The sequence below is a fragment of the Oncorhynchus mykiss genome, chromosome 12, assembly GCF_057628025.1.
Source record: "Oncorhynchus mykiss isolate SJ-2025 chromosome 12, ASM5762802v1, whole genome shotgun sequence".
In the NCBI taxonomy this organism is placed as follows: Eukaryota; Metazoa; Chordata; class Actinopteri; order Salmoniformes; family Salmonidae; genus Oncorhynchus; species Oncorhynchus mykiss.
In genome coordinates this window covers 87,133,805-87,156,289 of record NC_143033.1, presented here as the reverse complement: position 1 = coordinate 87,156,289, position 22,485 = coordinate 87,133,805, and the positions used below count along the sequence as shown (strand labels likewise).

Genomic DNA, 22,485 nt, shown 5'->3' with positions numbered 1-22,485 from the left:
TCCTTCAGTCACTCAGGAAAGTACCAGCCCGACCTGCCTCCTGTCCTGGACAGCTACAGAGAAACACAGAGCAGAACACAGACATAAAGACGTCCTCGTCGGATACAGACACAACACACACACACAGCAGTGTTCTGAGGTTTCACAGCAGAGGAAGCCAAGAGGACAAACACACAGCGGCTCCATCTCTCTCTCTCTTCCTGCACGCCCTCTGCTGCATCTCAGGGGACTGAGGTTGCTCTACCCGAGCCTCTCTCCCCCCCCCCCCCCACGGCCAGACGTTGCAGATTGATGATGCCGCAGCAGTCAATGGATCGCTGTGAGGTTTCAGAGAACTGCCACCATCATAGCCCGGGGGTCCAGGGGAGCCAGCGGCGCCTGGTCAGTGGACTCCTTCTCTGGGTCGGTCTCCTCACCGTCAGCCATGTGGTCTGCATCACCCTACTCGTCATCACCAGGCCACACGCACTGGTAAGACTGCTAACCTGCATAGACACACACTTACACACTCTCTGGTGTGTGTTAGGGAGGGACATAGTTAGTGAAATCAAGTTGAATTAAATCTGAGATATGTATTGTAGCTCACTTTGTGTAAAACTAAGATGAGATCTTGAAGTTGGATTAATGTGTGTCAATAGAGAGGAGTATTGTAGCTGTGGAAACACCTGCCTGTTGCACCTGTTGAGTACGAGCCTCTGAAGTGGTTTCAGTAGCATCTCAGCTGGTGGGGGAAACGCATCACTATGTGTGGTTTAGCACTGGTGACATCAGAACCCTGTTCTCCAATATGAAAGGGCTGGGTGTGTGCTACTGAATGATCACTGTGTATATCATATTAATACTGTTTCATAAAGCCTAGAGTAGAGCTGAAAACAAATGTTTTTCTCAGGCAAAATGTAGTTACTTACAAGTTACTGATAGGACAATCGTCATGATATTTCCCATCTCCCTCCCCCAGCCTCTGCCAGAAATAGTTTCAGCTCCAAAACCCACAGCAGACTCATCTCTGGTAAGCTAACCACAAGACGGGTTTAAACATGTTTCCAACCTCTAAACAAGTTTTAACATGTCCCATGCAAACGATTTGTTCATTTTGCCCCCTCCAAGACAGAGTATTCATAACATACATGACCTGCCAATAGGATATACAATAGACCAGGGTTTCCTGAAACTCAGTCCTGGGTTCTCCCTGGGGTACACGTTTTGGTTTTTGCCCTAGTACTACACAGCTGATTTAAATAATCAAGGCTTGATTATTTGAATAAGCTGTGGTGTTAGGGCAAAAACCTAAACGTGTACCTGTGGGAGGACCCCGGACCATGTTTTGGAAACCCGGCAATAGATCATTTTGAATGCATCTTGGAAGGGACCTGAGCCTAGGCTAGGCCATACCTCGTCAGTCCCGCTTTCTCTGTCTGACTTATCATCCTCCAGGCTCTCAGACAGTAGAGGGCTCAACCACAAGCCTCACCGCACTGCAGGGAAAGGTGACATGTCATAACATCATATCCACATGCAGGGAAATGCCACTGTGCAGATTTTCCTTCTCTGAAATCAGATTTCAATCTCTGTTTTTCGATCATGAACGTGTGGCATACTCCATTAGTAAGTGTTAATGGAGGCAACTAGTTGAAATTCATTCCTAAATGTGATAGGCATGCAACATCTAGCCCAAATCCAGACACCTTTATTTAATTGATCAATAAGCCGGGTCTCAGGGCATTCCATAGAGCTTGTGAGAAATCGCCGACCCGTTGTCGTACACGTTGTAGCAGCACGTTTCCCGTGTTGGATGGTATCCGTAATCGTTTCTGATGGAAACGTTGTCGTACATGTTGTAGCAGCACGTTTCCCGTGTTGGATGGTATCCGTAATCGTTTCTGATGGAAACGTTGTCGTACATGTTGTAGCAGCATGTTTCCCGTGTTGGATGGTATCCGTAATCGTTTCTAATGGAAACGTTGTTGTTTGCGTCACTGAGCAGTGCACAAGAAAGTATTATATCCAATTGTTTGATGCTAACCCCATCCCCTGCAATTTAATTAAAAGATAGATTCCCCAACTGAGCACTCACATGGCACACTCTCGCTTCTAGACAGGTAAACAGAATGTCAGCAATCAGACAATAAAATGTCACTTAAGGCCCCCAAAAGGTTAGGGCCAGCTCTGACTGTGTGTGTGGATATGGGTGTGGGTATGCAGACCTGCGAGACACTGCAGCCCATCATGATGAGGTCAGATAGTGTGTGGCCCCCTTCCCCATCAAAGTTGCACATCCCTGCCCTATATGGAACATTAATGTTAAAATAACTGTACTTACTGTTATATCTGTATAAGTGACAGCAAACTCTGTAGGGATATGTAACATCTAGACATAAGTAATATAATAACTACAGGTCCTGCTATGCCCATTGTACGGTAACATTTTTAAAAGGTTATTAAGCTTAGAGGTTTAGGTTTGCTTGTTGGACACTAAATAAACAGTAAATATTTCACTGAAATATAAAACGCACAACAGAATAAACAATCACCTTAATGGAGGTCTGAGTCACTTTACTGGTTGCTCTCCCTCTCCAAACACAGAATAGTCTGCAGCCAACTAAAAAATGAATCCACTATTGCAGGGGCAGCACAGAATAGAAGATTTTTAATATTGTCACACATACAGTACCAGTCAAATGTTTGGACATATCTACTCATTCCAGGGTTATTGTTAATTTTGGCTATTTTCTACATTGTAGAATAATAGTGAAGACATCAAAACTATGAAATTACACATATGGAATCATGTAGTAACCAAAAAAGTGTTAAATCAAAATATATTTTAGATTCTTCAAAGCAGCCACCCTTTGCCTTGATGACAGCTTTGCACACTCTTGACATTCTCTCAACCAGCTTCATGAGGTAGCCACCTGGAATGCATTTCAATTAACAGGTGTGCCTGGTTAAAAGTTAATCTGCGGAATTTCTTTCCATCTTGATGCTTTTGAGCCAATCAATCAGTTGTGTTGTGACAAGGAAGGGAAGATATACAGGAGATAGTGCTATTTGGTAAAAGACCAAGTCCATATTATGGCAAGAACAGCTCAAATAAGCAAAGAGAAATGACAGGCCATCATTACGTTAAGACATGAAGGTCAGTCAATGCAGAACATTTCAATAACTTTAAGCATTTCTTAAAGTGCAGTCTCAAAAACCATCAAGCGCTATGATGAAACTGGCTCTCATGAGGATCGCCACAGGAAAGGAACACCCAGAGTTACCTCTTATGCAGAGGATAAGTTCATTAGAGTTACCAGCCTCAGAAATTGCAGCCCAAATAAATGCTTCACAGAATTCAAGTAACAGACACATCAACTGTTCAGAGTGATTCAACTGTGTGAATCAAGCCTTCATTGTCAAATTGCTGCGAAGAAACCACTAAAGGACACCAATAATGAGAAGAGACTTGCTTGGGCCAAGAAACATGAGCAATGAACATTAGACCGGTGGAAATCTGTCCTTTGGTCTGATGACTCCAAAACTGAGATTTTTGGTTCCAACTGCCATGTATTTGTGAGATGCAGAGTATATGAAAGGATGATCTCTGCATGTGTTGTTCCCACCATGAAGCATGGAGGAGGAAGTGTGATGGTGTTGGGGTGCTTGCTGGTGACACTGTCAGTGATTTATTTTGAATTCAAGGCACACTTAACCTGCATGGCTACCACAGCAATCTGCAGCAATACGCCATCCCATCTTGTTTGCGCTTAGTGGGACTATCATTTGTTTTTCAACAGGACAATGACCCAACACACCTCCAGGCTGTGTAAGGACCATTTGACCAAGAAGGAGAGTGATGGAGTGCTCCATCAGATGACCTGGCCTCCAAAATCACCCGACCTCAACCCAATTGAGGTCGTTCTGGGATGAGTCGGATCGCAGAGTGAAGGAAAAGCAGCCAACAAGTGCTCAGCATATGTGGGATCTCCTTGGAAAAGCATTCCAGGTGAAGCTGGTTGAGAGAATGCCAAGAGTGTGCAAAGCTGTCAAGGCAAAAGGTGGCTACTTTGAAGAATCTCAAATATATTTAGATTTGTTTAACACTTTTTTGGTTACTACATGATTCCACATATTCCATATTTTATAGTCAAATCAAATCAAATTTTATTTGTCACATACACATGGTTAGCAGATGTTAATGCGAGTGTAGCGAAATTCTTGTGCTTCTAGTTCCGACAATGCAGCAATAACCAACAAGTAATCTAACTAACAATTCCAAAACGACTGTCTTATACACAGTGTAAGGGGATAAAGAATATGTACATAAGGATATATGAATGAGTGATGGTACAGAGCAGCATAGGCAAGATACAGTAGATGGTATCGAGTACAGTATATACATATGAGATGAGTATGTAAACAAAGTGGCATAGTTAAAGTGGCTAGTGATACATGTATTACATAAGGATGCAGTCGATGATATAGAGTACAGTATATTCGTATGCATATGAGATTAATAATGTAGGGTAAGTAACATTATATAAGGTAGCATTGTTTAAAGTGGCTAGTGATATATTTACATCATTTCCCATCAATTGCCATTATTAAAGTGGCTGGAGTTGAGTCAGTGTCAGTGTCAGTGTGTTGGCAGCAGCCACTCAATGTTAGTGGTGGCTGTTTAACAGTCTGATGGCCTTGAGATGGAAGCTGTTTTTCAGTCTCTCGGTCCCAGCTTCGATGCACCTGTACTGACCTCGCCTTCTGGATGATAGCGGGGTGAACAGGCAGTTGATGTCCTTGATGATCTTTATGGCCTTCCTGTAACATCGGGTGGTGTAGGTGTCCTGGAGGGCAGGTAGTTTGCCCCCGGTGATGCGTTGTGCAGACCTCACTACCCTCTGGAGAGCCTTACGGTTGAGGGCGGAGCAGTTGCCGTACCAGGCGGTGATACAGCCCGCCAGGATGCTCTCGATTGTGCATCTGTAGAAGTTTGTGAGTGCTTTTGGTGACAAGCCGCATTTCTTCAGCCTCCTGAGGTTGAAGAGGCGCTGCTGCGCCTTCTTCACGATGCTGTCTGTGTGAGTGGACCAATTCAGTTTGTCTGTGATGTGTATGCCGAGGAACTTAAAACTTGCTACCCTCTCCACTACTGTTCCATCGATGTGGATAGGGGGGTGTTCCCTCTGCTGTTTCCTGAAGTCCACAATCATCTCCTTAGTTTTGTTGACGTTGAGTGTGAGGTTATTTTCCTGACACCACACTCCGAGGGCCCTCACCTCCTCCCTGTAGGCCGTCTCGTCGTTGTTGGTAATCAAGCCTACCACTGTTGTGTCGTCCGCAAACTTGATGATTGAGTTGGAGGCGTGCGTGGCCACGCAGTCGTGGGTGAACAGGGAGTACAGGAGAGGGCTCAGAACGCACCCTTGTGGGGCCCCAGTGTTGAGGATCAGCGGGGAGGAGATGTTGTTGCCTACCCTCACCACCTGGGGGCGGCCCGTCAGGAAGTCTAGTACCCAGTTGCACAGGGCGGGGTTGAGACCCAGGGTCTCGAGCTTGATGACGAGCTTGGAGGGTACTATGGTGTTGAATGCCGAGCTGTAGTCGATGAACAGCATTCTCACATAGGTATTCCTCTTGTCCAGATGGGTTAGGGCAGTGTGCAGTGTGGTTGAGATTGCATCGTCTGTGGACCTATTTGGGCGGTAAGCAAATTGGAGTGGGTCTAGGGTGTCAGGTAGGGTGGAGGTGATATGGTCCTTGACTAGTCTCTCAAAGCACTTCATGATGACGGAAGTGAGTGCTACGGGGCTACAGTTACCTTAGCTTTCTTGGGAACAGGAACAATGGTGGCCCTCTTGAAGCATGTGGGAACAGCAGACTGGTATAGGGATTGATTGAATATGTCCGTAAACACACCGGCCAGCTGGTCTGCGCATGCTCTGAGGGCGCGGCTGGGGATGCCGTCTGGGCCTGCAGCCTTGCGAGGGTTAACACGTTTAAATGTCTTACTCACCTCGGCTGCAGTGAAGGAGAGACCGCATGTTTTCATTGCAGGCCGTGTCAGTGGCACTGTATTGTCCTCAAAGCGGGCAAAAAAGTTATTTAGTCTGCCTGGGAGCAGGACATCGTGGTCCGTGACTGGGCTGGATTTCTTCCTGTAGTCCGTGATTGACTGTAGACCCTGCCACATGCCTCTTGTGTCTGAGCCGTTGAATTGAGATTCTACTTTGTCTCTGTACTGACGCTTAGCTTGTTTGATAGCCTTGCGGAGGGAATAGCTGCACTGTTTGTATTCGGTCATGTTACCAGACACCTTGCCCTGATTAAAAGCAGTGGTTCGCGCTTTCAGTTTCACGCGAATGCTGCCATCAATCCACGGTTTCTGGTTAGGGAATGTTTTAATCGTTGCTATGGGAACGACATCTTCAACGCACGTTCTAATGAACTCGCACACCGAATCAGCGTATTCGTCAATATTGTTATCTGACGCAATACGAAACATATCCCAGTCCACGTGATGGAAGCAGTCTTGGAGTGTGGAGTCAGCTTGGTCGGACCAGCGTTGGACAGACCTCAGCGTGGGAGCCTCTTGTTTTAGTTTCTGTCTGTAGGCAGGGATCAACAAAATGGAGTCGTGGTCAGCTTTTCCGAAAGGGGGGCGGGGCAGGGCCTTATATGCGTCGCGGAAGTTAGAGTAACAATGGTCCAAGGTCTTTCCACCCCTGGTTGCGCAATCGATATGCTGATCAAATTTAGTGTTGATGTCATCACCATTATTCTTCTATGTAGAAAATAGTCAACCCTTGAATGAGTAGGTGTCCAAACCTTTGACTGGTACTGTATATCAGCATGGGGCGGCAGGGTAGCCTAGTGGTTAGAGCGTTGGACTAGCAAACAGAAGGTTGCAAGTTCAAATCCCCAAGCGGACAAGGTACAAATCTGTCGTTCTGCCGCTGAACAGGCAGTTAACCCACTGTTCCTAGGCCGTCATTGAAAATAAGAATTTGTTTTTAACTGACTTGCCTAGTTAAATAAAGATAACATTTAAAATATATATATATATATATATATATATACAGATAATGTAACAAACACACCTTCAGAGCACATTTGACCTCACCCCAAACTCTTTAAAAAAAATCAGCATGGTTTTCAAAATGGTTGCCCTCAAACATGAACTTGCTCAGCATCAATACAGTACAGCATCTCCAAATTCTCTTCAGGGACAAAAAGCTCTCTTGAACAAATACCAAAACTGGTGGATAAATTAAGATAGAAGAAGAATGGCCTGAGTGAACTATGGTACAATGGCGTTCGCAACAATTTGATGTGATGTGCATTCCGCCTGCTACTGTGCAGGTGAATAATAAGGATCCCCAAAAAGGAAATAATGTGGGTAAAAATAAATCAAATATCTTACAATCTATCAAAAAATAAGTTAACTAAACAAAATCAATCTGCTTTTCTGTAAAAAAACAAAATTCCAATCAGGTCCCTACACAGGCTATAAAGACTCCTGTGAGGGCAGGACATTTACTAGCAACAATAGTCCTTGCAGTGCTTCTGCCATGAAGTCCTGGAGCCCCAAAAACTTCTCAGCTGCAGATATAATGATGTCCAGCTTCTTGGACTTCTTAGACACTTAGTCACTGTGGCTATAAATGCCACAAAATCCACTTTCTTCACCATGAGTGTATCCAGATCACTCAATTGACTTAAAACACTAGCAACTGGTTGGAATGCATCCACCTCCATATCTTCAACACTGTTGCCTCTTGCTCCTTCAACTCTTCACTGCCTCCACATAAGAGATCCACATAAGAAATCTGCTGCCAGCCCTGATTCTTGGCACCTCAACCTCTTTCACCCTAACAGGGCATGCAAGGAAGTCCGGAGAATGATCCCCACCACAGTTGCAACACTTTCCATTGACAGATTCTTCAATACTATACTTCTCCCATCTGCAAACATTTGACACGTAACCATGTCCTTTACAAATTCCACACTGTAATGGTTTGGACACAAATGCTCTCACCACGTACCTCACATACTGTATCCAATCTTCACATATTCAGGTAGAGTCTCATCAAACAACAATAATATCGATAGGCTTTTCTCCTTCCTTCCATTTACCATATGGGTCAGGTGACGTGCACTGACCACTCCTGGGATTTTTGACTAAGGTACTCATGCACAGACTCCAGCTATAACTCCTTTGGCAGGCATTTATTCTGTTCTTCATCAACACAAACAAGGCCACTTCTAGTCACCTTGATTGAATTCACCTTTCCCACTGCTTTATTCACAGTCCTCGATATTACTAATGGATTTCCCAAATGAATCTCCTTGTCCAAAAAACTCAGTTCAATAAGAAATGCATTATTGGACCGGTCGTTGTCTTCTACTACAACTTTTGATAATTTTGTTCCATTCTTTGATTTCACAATTTTCCATTCACTGTCACGCACTTCACTTGCTGCACTTTCAGGTTCAAGCACAGTCGCCATTTCCTCCACTCAAGCCATTTACTATTGACACCAATGCAATGGCAGCTTAGGCTGGTCTGGTCTTGTCTACTTAGTTCATTGACTTTCATCAACCCATGCCCCCATGCCCAGCAAGTTGGGTGTTTCACTTCCTCTTCGGTCTCTGCAGATACTGAGGTGAAAGATTAGTGGAATCTGTGTGGGTAGCTGGACAGGTAGGATGACTGACAGTGAAGGTGAACAGGTGGTCACGTGTCAGGTGACAGAGGAATGGATGAGACTGAGGCAGGAATTCCTTTAACCATAAAGTGGTATATTTACTGAGTAGTCTGTGCTGCATCACAAAGGGAAACAAATAACATGTATCCAATCAAATTCATAATCAAAGATCAAATCAGATCATTCATTATTAACATAAGTTAGGGAGTTCAACAGTTCAGTTCATTAAGTCAATAGTAATCATCCGCGAGTCATTTAGGCTCGTAACTATTTATCATAAATCATGAAAGAATACAAACAGTGAATGGTTATCCAATCTATAATCCCCATTATCAAAGTCAATCAGTTAGCAAACAATGACGTTTCTCATTTCAACCCTTTCAATTGTCTTCATGTGTACATATAATTAATGTCAATACATATGAACCATATCGATTGCATAATTGGCCTATGAGGATCCGTAGGGCCGTGATCATTGACAATTCACATTACACAATATGTTTGAAGCTGCGCTCCAAGCCGCGCTCCGCGGTAATAACTATTAAGAGTAACTGAATGGCCCACTCTCCCGATCGCCACAGATAATTCAGATGAAAGGTAACATAGTCGGTGGATTTACGTGGATTCATGGACGCACAGAACTTAAGGAAGAGAAAGCAGCGAGATCAGGCGATGCCAATTTCCTCCTTTTATGGAGTTGAGATCTGTCGGACATTTCCACCTGACCTAATTAAAGCGCCCCCGGCCCAGCTGAGTAAATGGCAATGAATTAAAGGAGTATTCCACCAACTCCATGGGCCTTTTCTACATGAGGGTTGCTTTTATACTTTCCTGCCTGTGCTTCCCTAAACAGGGTCCCCAGGGGAACATAGACAACAGCTGTAGTTCGTACCCTGTCACAGATAAAAATGATAGTTTGAAGATCATACTTTGTTCCAGGGTTGGGGTTAATTATATTTCAATTCCAGTCAATTCAGGAAGTACACTGAAATTCAAATTCCAGTTCCAATTATCTTCAGTGCTTTTCAATGAAAATGACTTTTGAATTGACTGGAATTGAAATGGAATTGACCACAACCCTTCTTTGTTTTACTGTTAGGATTTGATTTGTGATGCTTGGATGCCCACCATTACTTCAATGAGTAGAGAGATCAGTGACTAATGACAAGTTATTTCTGTCTTCACAGAGCATACCCCTGGAGCCACAAAGAGTGCCATGGCAAATGCTCACCTTTGAACCCACAGGTATAGATGGTGAGAGTTCTTAGAAAGTTCAGTCTCTTTGAATTTTTAGATATAGTCACAATTTAATTTATATTCCAATTCTAGCCACATTACTGATGCCAGTTTTCAATTTATCATCCACAGATAATGATGTCTCGGTGGAGAGAAGTGGGATCAAGTGGAAGACGCAGTCCAAGGCGGATAATTTTGTCTCCCTAAAGGGCGGATCCCTGACCATCAACCAGGATGGTTGTTACTTCCTGTATCTTCAGGTTACTCTGGAGACACCAGAGGTGTCTCGACAGCACATAGTGAGAGTGAACAAGCCCAACCAAGTCCTGCTGGAAGTAAGGATGACCAACACCTCCCTCAGCACAGGGTTCCTGGGCAGGGCTGTGGATCTAGCAGCCTCTGACACCCTCACAGTCACTGTCTCCCCTGGTGCCAGGATCAACACCACCTACACCGCCACATACCTGGGCATCATAGGTCCAAAATGATATTTGTAGATTCTATTGGATATAGACACTCCTGTCTTCATAGACACATGCTGGGGGCTAGATCTGGAAGTCATTTGGTAGGGGTTGATTGAATAGATCCTGGGGATCTGGAGTTAACTGGGATCAACCCATCATCCCACCACCTGTCAGAGAGATGGAGTAGTGGGGAAGATCATGTGGGAGACACCGTATATTTGACTGAAACTGATTCAGTCCGACTCCCTGCTCATCACAGAAGATTATTCCACTCCTTTATCCTCTACCTAGCCTTCCAACCCGTTTTGAGCTGCAAGGATTTTCTTTCCAGAATTCTACTGATTTTTTAATTAGATTTTTATTAACCGTTATTTAACTAGGCAAATCAGTTAAGAACAAATTCTTATTTTCAATGAGGGCCTATCAAAATGCAAAAGGCCTCCTGCAGGGAAGGGGGATTAAAAAGGTAATATAATAATGTGTCTTGTAATGTTGGAAAATATGTTTAAAAGTATTGGTCATCATGGGTTATGGGTTGTACTGTTACTTTAGCATGTTTCTCTCTTGGATGAAGCAGCATTGTTTTTATCGCTCAGGATTATAGTTAGTATGTTTTTCCAGTAAATATTGTTTTTTTAAGCTATGAATGAGGGGATTGTCTTATCAAGTCTTGTGCACAGGGTTGTTGAGAGAATGCACAGTATCAACATATCTTTAATGATTACTTTAATATTTGCGTATTGCTTTGTATTTAAAATGTTAGTTTTTTACCTATTTATGTCTTATTACAATATTATCTTATTATTATTTTCTTCTTATTTATTTTCTATATCTATTTTGAAGGACATGTTGAGGATGTTGTAGGATGAGATGTAGAGATAATCAATGAATGTATGTCACTAACCAGGTTTCCATTCAGACGTTTTATGCCAGTAAAGTACGTCAGGTAAAACATTTAATGACAGGCCTGATGGAAACAGAAAATGTTTCGGTAAACCTTCCAAATGTAGACAAAAGGTGGGATCTTTTTGTGTCGGTAAAACACCTTCATGCCCAAATATTGATGTAATAACCACCATGTCGAAGTAAACTTGGAGTCATGCCACTATGACTCGGGAAAGCATGCAGTTTATTGGCTACAGATTAAATGCATTATGATGAACTTTTCAATAACTTTTCAATAAATATCGAGGGTCTTCTTCTGGCGATGATGATCGATTCTTGGCTGCCTTTTGACAAATACAAATAATATTGCTCTTATCCAATAATCGCATTATGTTGGTAGCCAACCGCACTGTATCTCAAATCAAATGTATTTATATAGCCCTTCGTACATCAGCTGATATCTCAAAGTGCTGTACAGAAACCCAGCCTAAAACCCCAAACAGCAAGCAATGCAGGTGTAGAAGCACGGTGGCTAGGAAAAATTCCCTAGAAAGGCCAAAACCTAGGAAGAAACCTAGAGAGGAACCAGGCTATGAGGGGTGGCCAGTCCTCTTTTGGCTGTGCTGGGTGGAGATTATAACAGAACATGGCCAAGATGTTCAAATGTTCATAAATAATAATAATCACAGTAGTTGTTGAGGGTGCAACAAGTCAGCACCTCAGGAGTAAATGTTAGTTGGCTTTTCATAGCCGCACATTAAGAGTATCTCTACCACTCCTGCTGTCTCTAGAGAGTTGAAAACAGCAGGTCTGGGACAGGTCCTCCGAGAGAGAGAAAGAAAGAAAGAGAGAAAGAGAGAATTAGAGAGAGCATACTTAAATTCACACAGGACACCCGATAAAACAGGAGAAGTACTCCAGATATAACAGACTGACCCTAGCCCCCCGACACATAAACTACTGCAGCATAAGTACTGGAGGCTGAGACAGGAGGGGTCAGGAGACACTGTGGCCCCATCCGATGATATCCCCAGACAGGGCCAAACAGGCAGGATATAATCCCACCCACTTTGCCAAAGCACATAAAAAAGTATGTTTGATGGAAACATCCCTGGCGGGGGAATGCACATACCTTTTTAGCAGATTTTAGAATATTAGCATGAAAATCTAACGCAAATTGGATGGAAACCTACTTTATAGCGCCAAATAAACTAGGATAAAATGTACGTTGTTACGAATTCCACAAGTGAAGTTCCCACTGGGAAACATGAATGTAATCTATTATATTAAGAAAGCACTGGATTTTTTTTTTCTCCAAACAAATAAATGAAGTAGAATAATTGACTTGTATATGGCTTTTATTTCACCTTCAAATATTGTTTGTTGAAGCCAAAATGACAGAAATGAGGACTAAATCATGACATGTTGGGAAATTATATAAAAATAAAGCACAAATAGATTTAAGTCTAATTGTGTCATACCAACGCTGTGGGGGGTGAGAGCTATAATAAACAGATGTGAAACCACCAGATGTGAATCATTACCAACACAGTGAAATAAGGGCCATATCGAACTACAGATGTAGGATCATCATTTGATCCCCCTGTTGCAGAATAACTTGTGTATTTGAGGTTTAAAAAGGCTTCTAAAGTTTGTAATTTCTACACTGAAATTTCAGACTTGATTTTCCATTAAGAAAACTGTATCTACAGTGCATTCAGAAAGTATTCAGACCCCTTGACTTTTTCCACATTTTGTTACATTACAGCCTCATTCTAAAATTGATGAAATTGTTTTTCCTGTAACAGCTGTCGTGGGAAGAAAGTGAGGACCAAAGCGGAGCGTGGTAAGTGTTCATCTTATTTAATGAAAATTGAACACTGAATAACAAAACAACAAAGAAACAACCGGAACAGTTCTGTCTGGTGTAGACACACAGACTGAAAACAAACACCCACAAAACACAATCGAAAACAGGCTACCTAAAGATGGTTCGCGATCAGGGACAACGATTGACAGCGGCCTCTGATTGAGAACCATACCAAGTCAAACACAGAAATAGAAAATCATATAAAAACTAACATAGACAACCCACCCAACTCACGCCCTGACCATACTAAAACAAAAGACAAAACAAAGGAACTAAGGTCAGAACGTGACAGTACCCCCCCCCCAAAGGTGCGGACTCCAGCCGCAAAACCTAAACCTATAGGGGAGGGTCTGGGTGGGTGTCTGACCGCGGTGGCGGCTCTGGCACGGGACGTGGACCCCACTCCACCATAGTCCTCCGCTTCTCTACCTGCCTCCGTGGCCTCTTTAACGCGGCGACCCTCGCAGCGACCTCGGACCTCGGACCCAAGCCACGGGTACCGAATGGACGGGAGATTCCGGCAGCACCGGACGGACAGGAGACTCCAGCAGCTCCGGAGTGAAGGGCGATTCCGGCAGCGCTGGCGTAGCGGACGGCTCCGGCAGCTCCTGGCTGACTGACGGCTCCGGCAGCTCCTGGCTGACTGACGGCTCCGGCAGCTCCTGGCTGACTGACGGCTCCGGCAGCTCCTGGCTGACTGACAGCTCGGCAGCTCCTGGCTGACTGACGGCTCCGGCAGCTCCTGGCTGACTGATGTGTGCTGGCGAACCGGGGACCCCATGCGTAGGGCTGGTGCCATGTACACCGGCCCGAGGAGACGCACTGGAGACCAGATGGGCTGAGCCGGCTTCATGGCACCTGGCTCGATGCCCACTCTAGACCGGCCGATACGAGGCGCTGCAATGTACCGCACCGGGCTATGCACACACACCGGGGACACCGTGCGCCTCACGGCATAACACGGTGCCTGCCCGGTCCCTCTCTCTCCACGGTAAGCACGGGGAGTTGGCTCAGGTCTCCTACCTGACTTAGCCACACTCCCCGTGTGCCCCCCCAAGAAATCTTTGGGGCTGCCTCTCGGGCTTCCAACCACACCGCCGTGCTGCCTCCTCATACCACCGCCTCTCGGCTTTCGCTGCCTCCAGCTCAGCCTTGGGGGCGGCAATATTCTCCAGCCTGTGCCCAGGGTCCCTTGCCATCCAGAATCTCCTCCCATGTCCAGGAGTCCTGCGATCGCTGCTGCTGCTGCCCGTTACCACGCTGCTTGGTCCTTTGGTGGTGGGTGGTTCTGTAACGGCTGTCGTGGGAAGAAAGTGAGGACCAAAGCGGAGCGTGGTAAGTGTTCATCTTATTTAATGAAAATTGAACACTGAATAACAAAACAACAAAGAAACAACCGGAACAGTTCTGTCTGGTGTAGACACACAGACTGAAAACAAACAACCACGAAACCCAGGTGGAAAAACAGGCTACCTAAATATGGTTCTCAATCAGGGACAACGATTGACTGCTGCCTCTGATTGAGAACCATACCAGGCCAAACACAGAAATAGAAAATCATAGAAAAACTAACATCGAAAATCCACCCAACTCACGCATTCAGTCCCTTTACTCAGTACTTTGCTGAAGCACCTTTGGCAGTGATTACAGCCTCGAGTCTTCTTGGGTATGATGCTACAAGCTTGGCACACCTGTATTTGGGGAGTTTCTCCCATTATTCTCTGCAGATTCTCTCAAGCTCTGTCAGGTTGGATGGAGAGCATCGGTGCACAGCTATTTTGCCTTTTACTGAGGATTGGCTTCCGTCTGGCCACTCTACCATAAAGGTGTTCTTGGTGGAGTGCTGCATAGATGGTTGTCCTTCTGTAGCTCTGTCGGAGTGATCATCGGGTTCTTGGTCACCTCCCTGAAGAAGGCCCTTCTCCCCCGATTGCTCAGTTTGGTCGGGTGGCTAGCTCTAGGAAGAGGCTTGGTGGTTCCAAACTTCTTCCATTGAAGAATGATGAGTCTCATAGCAAAGGGTATGAATACTTGTGTAAATACGGTATTTCTGTATTATTAATACATTTTCTGAAATTTCTAAAAACCTGTTTTCGCTCTGTCATTATGGGGTATTGTGTGTAGATTGATGAGACAAGCATTTGATTTAATACATTTTAGAATAAGGTTGTAACGTAACAAAATGTGAAAAAAGTCAAGGGGTCTGAATTCTTTCCGAATGCACTGTACCCCTACAAAAATGTCTATTAATTATAAAACACATAATAATTCACATTTCCTGGTGCTAAGGGATTATTTTCCTGCTCTAACCAACTGGCTTAAATTAAGATCCTACATCTGTATAGTTGTGTGACTTACTGAACCATGAGACCCCAGAGATCAAGTGAAAGTAGGAGGTCCTTACAGTGTGTCCCCCACACGTTAGTTGAATAATACATTCAAGGGCCCTCCCTTTAACTATGCTGTCGAGGAACAGACCCTCCAGAGGCTGAGAGCTAAGTAAAGAAGATCTTATATTGGCTTATATTGTAAACTGTCACAGTGGTATCACACAACATATCAAATCAGTGATATTATCTACTTATATCCTTGCAGTAGGGAGAGAAAGTGTTGTGTAGCACAGCATGACTCATCACAACCCAGACACAACACACATTTTTTCCAGTCGTTGGGGCTTTCATTTTTTTTTGTTTTCTCCATTTCAACGATAACCTTACATCTTTCTAATCATTGTAACATTAGCTGTTAAAACCACAGATTCCGATTACGCTCTGAGTTTATCCAGAATGCTGTCCCACGTAAACAGAGAACAGAGACTTGCATCCACCCACTCCTTGGAGAGGTTTCATGAGGAAGCCTAGACCACGTTTCTTAATGTGATGACTTTCCACTGCCAGATGTGAGGTTAAAGACAGGAGGTATGGGCAAGTCCACACGAGAGAGAGAGTGTTTTGTGTGTTTCAGTACGGATGCAGTCCGCGTTGCCTCTGCTTCTTATTTCCACACACTAAGACGTCATCATGACCGTTTCCTCAAAATGTTTATTTTCTCTTATCTCTCTCTCTTTCTCTTTTTCTATCTCTCTCTCTTTTTCTTTCTAATGCTCTTTCTTTCTAACGCTCTGTCTCTCCCAGTCAATGGAAAATGATATTGAAACATACAAATATGATTATCCAGAATTCATAGTTCGCGTGACAATGTTTCTGGAGAGAGCATATGAAATCATGCAACCCAACTGTGAAATGATACTCACATATATATCTAACAGTGTGGAACACATTCATCATGGCATGTATAGGTAACTGACAAAGTAAAGGGAACACTGGAGTAAATGAGGGATACAAAGTATATTGAAAGCAGGTGCTTCCACACAAGTGGTTCCTGAGTTAGGTAAGCAATTAAAACATCCCATCATGCTTAGGGTCATGTATAAAATGCCTAGTGGAACATTGTTTTGGATACCCTGGCTAGACAAAGAGAGCCCAGTGACTTTGAAAGAGGGGTCTTAAAGTGCATATGGAGATTTAAAGTGTGTGTGTGTGTGTGTGTGTGTGTGTGTGTGTGTGTGTGTGTGTGTGTGTGTGTGTGTGTGTGTGTGTGTGTGTGTGTGTGTGTGTGAGTGTGTGTGTGTGTGTGTCAGTCACCAGATCTCAATCCAATTGAACACTTATGGAGATTCTGGAGCAGCGCCTGAGAAAGCGTTTTCCACCACCATCAACAGAACACCAAATAACGGAATTTCTTGTGGAAGAATGGTGTGGCATCCCTCCAGCAGAGTTTCAGACACTATGTCTAGGCACATTGAAGCTGTTCTGGCGGCTTTAGCAGCTTGTGGTGGTCCAACGTCCTATTAAGACACTTAGTGCTATTAAGGCATGTTAGTGTTTCCTTTATTTTGAAAGTTAGCAGTAGTTTCAAGTGAAATGTTCAAAGTTGGGACCCCCCCCCCACACACACACACACACACACACACAGTTGTTTTATTTTTAATTGTCGCATTCACAGGATAGGTGCAGTGAAATGTGTTGTTTTACTGGGTCAGCCCAAATAGTACAGCGCCCCTGAACCATATTAGGGTTAGGTACCTCAATATGCAATCAATGTGCATTACTTCTTTGTTCATATTTAACAAAATAAATATATTTTACTGTACATATTAACTCAAATGGAATATGTGCCAACACAAATTGGATACAACAATCCAGTCTCTGTTTGGTTCCATATAGAATAAGATGCTGATGTATTTGAAGGAGACACCAGGGAGCAGTGTTTAGCTTTAAGTAGGACCACATTTATTCTCTGGGGTCTCACAACATTTCTCACTGACATTACTCAACACAAGACCTTTCTCAACCCAGGTATTTCCAAAGGTTGTAGGAAACACATAATCCATTAAACTCACGGACAAATCTGAACGTGTTGCCTCTTCAAACTGCTATAGATGTTCCACTTCATGGTTGGTTGATGACTTCAAATTAAATGGCTGCTACAGGCCTACATTTTCAACATGCTTAGATGAGCCATTAAGGACAGGATAAGAAGTCAAGAGCAGTAAGAACTGGAAAATCCAACTGCATCTCATGCAGTCATCTCTGTCTTTCCATCTCTACCACAGAGTTACAGGGCATGGTTAGACCACTGAAGGTTGAAGATGTGGTGATGACTCAAGTATGGACACCTGTCGTACACCTGTACACTGTAACATTATGACATGTCTCAACATGCTGTTTAAACTGAGGCCTAAGTCAGTATGTGTCCAAAATCACACCCTATTTTCTATATATAGTGCACTATTTTTGACCAGAGCCCTATGGTCAAAAGTAGTGCACTAGATAGGGAATGTGATGCCATTTGGGACTTTATGTTCACAGAATTAGACATTCTTATGATTGAAATTTGACCTGTAGAAACACCAGCCAAGTTCATACCAGAACAGTGACACAAGTGTGTTTGATTAAACAAACATTTGGATCATTGTAGAGATGATTACTGAGGGGGATGGGTTCAATATCATATTAGCTGCTCATCTACCCCCCTTCACACGCACCCTACTTGGTTCGTAAATGTACTTGTCCCCAGTACATGGGTTGGAAACTTCCAGAGAGAGAAAGGCCATGAATCAGCGAAACAACAGATATACTGAGCTGCTTGCATCGCCCCCAGCCAGCACCCAGAACCCCCACCTCCACTTCCTCTTCAGTTTACTAATATACAACACACGCCTGCACCCGGGGAGACCTCAAAGAGCTGCTTCTTAGAATAGGATAGAGGTGAGAGGAAAGAGCAAGACAAAGACACAAAGATGTTCTCAGGACTATAAAAAAGTGTATGTGAGTGTATGTGAATGAGTGATTGAAAGTTTTGTATGAACATATACAGTACCAGTCAAAAATTTGAATACACCTACTCATTCAAGAGTTTTTCTTTATTTTTACTATTTTCTACATTGTAGAATAATAGTGAAGACATCAAAACTATGAAATAACACATATGGAATCATGTAGTAACCAAAAAAGTGTTAAACTAATCAAAATATATTTTATATTTGAGATTTTTCAAAGTAGCCACCCTTTGCCTTGATGACAGCTTTGCACACTCTTGGGATTCTCTCAACCAGCTTAATGAGGTAGTCACCTGGATTGAATTTGAATTAACCGGTGTGCCTTGTTAAAAGTGATTTTTTTGGAATGTATTCCCTTCTTAATGTGTTTAAGCCAGTCAGTTGTGTTGTGACAAGGTAGAGTTTGTATACAGAATATAGCCCTATTTGGTAAAAGACCAAAGTCCATATTATAGCAAGAACAGCTCAAATAAGCAAAGAGAAATGACAGTCAACTCAAATTTTATTTGTCACATGCGCCGAATACAGGTATACCTTACAGTGAAATGCTTACTTACAAGCCCTTAACCAACAATGCTTTAAGAAGTTTTAAGAATGTTTTTTATAAAAGTAACAAATAATTAAACAGCAGCAGTGAAATAACAATAGCGAGGCCATATGCAGGGGGTTTTGGTACAATGTGCGGGGGCATCAGTTAGTCGAGGTAATTGAGGTAATATGTACATGTAGGTAGAGTTAAAGTGACTATGCATAGATAATAAACAGAGATGAGCAGCAGCGTAAAAGAGGGGTCTGGGTAGCCCTTTGATTAGCTGTTCAGGAGTCTTATGACTTGGGGGTAGAAACTGTTAAGAAGCTTTTTGGACCTAGACTTGGCTAGCTTGCCGGGCGGTAGCAGAGAGAACAGTCCGTGACTAAGGTGGCTGGAGTTTTTGACAATTTTTAAAGCCTTCCTCTGACACCGCCTAGTATAGAGGTGCTGGATGGCAGGAAGCTTGACCCCCAGTGATATACTGGGCCATACGCAATACTCTCTGTAGTGCCTTGAGGTCGGAGGCCGAGCAGTTGCCATACCAGGCAATGATACAACCAGTCAGGATGCTCTCAATGGTGCAGCTGTAGAACCTTTTGAGAATCTTTTCAGTCTCCTGAGGGGGAATAGGCTTTGTCGTGCCCACTTCACGACTGTCTTAGTGTGTTTGGACCATGATAGTTTGTTGGTGATGTGGACACCAAGGAACTTGAAGCTCTCAACCTGCTCTACTGCAGCCCTATCGATGAGAATGGTGGCATGCTCATTCCTCATTTTCCTGTAGTCCACAATCATCTCCTTCGTCTTGATCACTTTGATGGAGAGGTTGTTGTCCTGGCACCACACGGCCAGGTCTCTGACCTCCTCCCTATAGGCTGTCTCTTCATTGTTGGTGATCAGGCCTACCACTGTTGTGTCATCGGCAAACTTAATGATGGTGTTGGAGTCGTGCCTGGCCATGCAGTCATGAGTGAACAGGGAGTACAGGAGGGGACTGAGCACGCACCCCTGAGGGGCCCCAGTGTTGAGGATCAGCGTGGCGGATGTGTTGTTACCTACCCTTACCACCTGGGGGCGGCTCGTCAGGAAGTCCAGGATCCAGTTGCAGAGGGAGGTGTTTAGTCCCAGGGTCCTTAACTTAGTGATGCGCTTTGAGGGCACTATGGTGTTGAACGCTGAGCTGTAGTCAATGAATAGCATTCTCACATAGGTGTTCCTTTTGTCTAGGTGGGAAAGGGCAGTGTTGAGTGCAATAGAGATTGTATCATCTGTGGATCTGTTGGGGCGGTATGTAAATTGGAGTGGGTCTCAGGTTTCTGGGATGATGGTGTTGATGTGAGCCATGACCAGCCTTTCAAAGCACTTCATTGTTTCAGACGTGAGCGCTACGGGTCAGTAGTTATTTAGGCAGGTTACTTTAGTGTTCTTGGGCACAGGGACTATGGTGGTCTGCTTGAAACATTGGTTGGTATTACAGACTCAGTCAGGGACAGAATGAAAATGTCATGAAGACACTTGCCAGTCGGTCAGCGCATGCTCGGAGTACACATACTGGTAATCCGTCTGGCCCTGCGGCCTTGTGAATGTTGACCTGTTTTAAGGTCTTACTCACATCGGGTACGGAGAGCGTGATCACACAGTCGCTCAGAACAGCTAATGCTCTCATGCATGCTTCAGTGTCACTTGCCTCGAAGCGAGCACAGAAGTAATTTAGCTTGTCTGATAGGATCGTGTCACTGGGCAGCTCGCGGCTGTGCTTCCCTTTGTAGTCTGTTATAGTTACTTTAAGACAATCCGGAAAATGTTAAGAACTTTTAAAGTTTCTTCATGTGCAGTCACAAAAACCATCAGCGCTATGATGAAACTAGTTCTCATGAGGAACCCCAGAGGAGAGGAAGACCCAGAGTTACCTCTGCTGCAGAGGATAAGTTCATTAGACTTACCGGCCTCAGAAATCTGCAATTAACTGCACCTCAGATTGCAGCCCAAATAAATGCTTCACAGAGTTCAAGTAACAGACACATCTCAACATCAACTGTTAAGAGGAGACTGCGTGAATCAGGCCTTAATCGTCAAATTGCTCCAAAGAAAAAGGACACATATAAAAAGAAGTGCCTTGCTTGGGCCAAGAAACATGTGCAATGGACATTAGACCGGTGGAAATCTGTCCTTTGGAGATTTTTAGTTGTTGTTCCAACCGCTGTGTCTTTGTGAGACACATAGTAGGTGAACGGATGATCTCCGCATGTGTGGTTCCCATCGTGAAGCATGGAGGAGGAGGTGTGATGGTGTTGGGGTGCTTTGCTGGTGACTCTGTCTGTCATTTATTTAGAATTCAAGGCACACTTAACCTGCATGGATACCACAGTATTCTGCAGCAATACGCCATCCCATCTGGTTTGCGCTTAATGGGACTATAATTAGTTTTTAACAGTACAATGACCCAACACACCTCCAGGGTGTGTAAGGGTTATTTGATCAAGAAGGAGAGTGACGGAGTGCTGCATCAGAAGACCTGGCCTCCACAATCACCCGACCTCAACCCAATTGAGATGGTTTGGGATTAGTTGGACTGTTGGAACTGGTTGAAAGAATGCCAAGAGTGTGCAAAGCTGTCATCAAGGCAAAGAAAGGGTGGCTACTTTGAAAAATCTCAAATTGATTTGTTTGACATTTTTTTGGTCACTAAATGATTCCATATGTGTTATTTCATAGTTTTGATGTCTTCACTATTATTCTACAATGTAGAAAATAGTAAAAAAATAAAGAAAGAAAAACCCTTGATTGCGTAGGTGTGTCCAAACTTTTGACTGGTACTGTAGGAACAATATTTGTATAATGTGAGTGTGAATGTATATGATTGCATGGTATACATTTTAAATTGAACCTTTAATTTAACAGGGATTCATAATGAGATCCAGGTCTCTTTTACAAATGAGCCCTGCAGAACGGAAACAGAATACACACATCCAATACAAAATGCAGAGCCGGTTAGGAATGACATTGGAAATGCATTTTGTTACATGTTTTCAATCAATGAGGTCAGATACTTTTGGTAGGGAAGTAATATCAAAGTTGTGAGCAAATGTGGTTAGCATTGCTCTAAAACCTGCACAGTGCAGTCTTATCACCTCTGTCACCAGTAAACAAGTTAATCAGGTCAGGGAATCAAGATAACAATCTCTATGCGAACACAGGTCACATACTGTCATATACTCAGGTCGCATACCTTACTCTTATCTATTACCGTTGATTTGAGACCTCTGAGGTATTTTTTCTCTATGTCAGTCAAATGGAGCAAAGACACTGTATAAGGGGGGATTATATGCTTCACTGTATTGCAGGGGGTTGGTAGGGATGGGGGACGGTGAAAAGAGAAGTGGTTTTCACCTCGTGTGGTCGCAGGCTGACTGTCTAAAATGCAACTGAGTGGGTGCAGCATCCGCTGCTACTGAAGCCACGCTCTAGAC

General features: G+C 43.7%; 1 protein-coding gene across 1 annotated transcript; it reads left to right on the top strand.

Moving 5' to 3' along the window:
* The first annotated feature begins 8 nt into the window (after positions 1 to 8).
* Positions 9 to 12,612, top strand: LOC110539005 (uncharacterized). The gene is made up of 4 exons (XM_021625964.3): positions 9 to 471; positions 959 to 1,009; positions 9,875 to 9,941; positions 10,056 to 12,612. The coding sequence occupies exons 1-4, from the start codon at positions 292 to 294 to the stop codon at positions 10,409 to 10,411; spliced, it is 654 nt and encodes a 217-aa protein (XP_021481639.3). The 5' UTR covers positions 9 to 291; the 3' UTR covers positions 10,412 to 12,612.
* Positions 12,613 to 22,485: the final 9,873 nt, after the last annotated feature.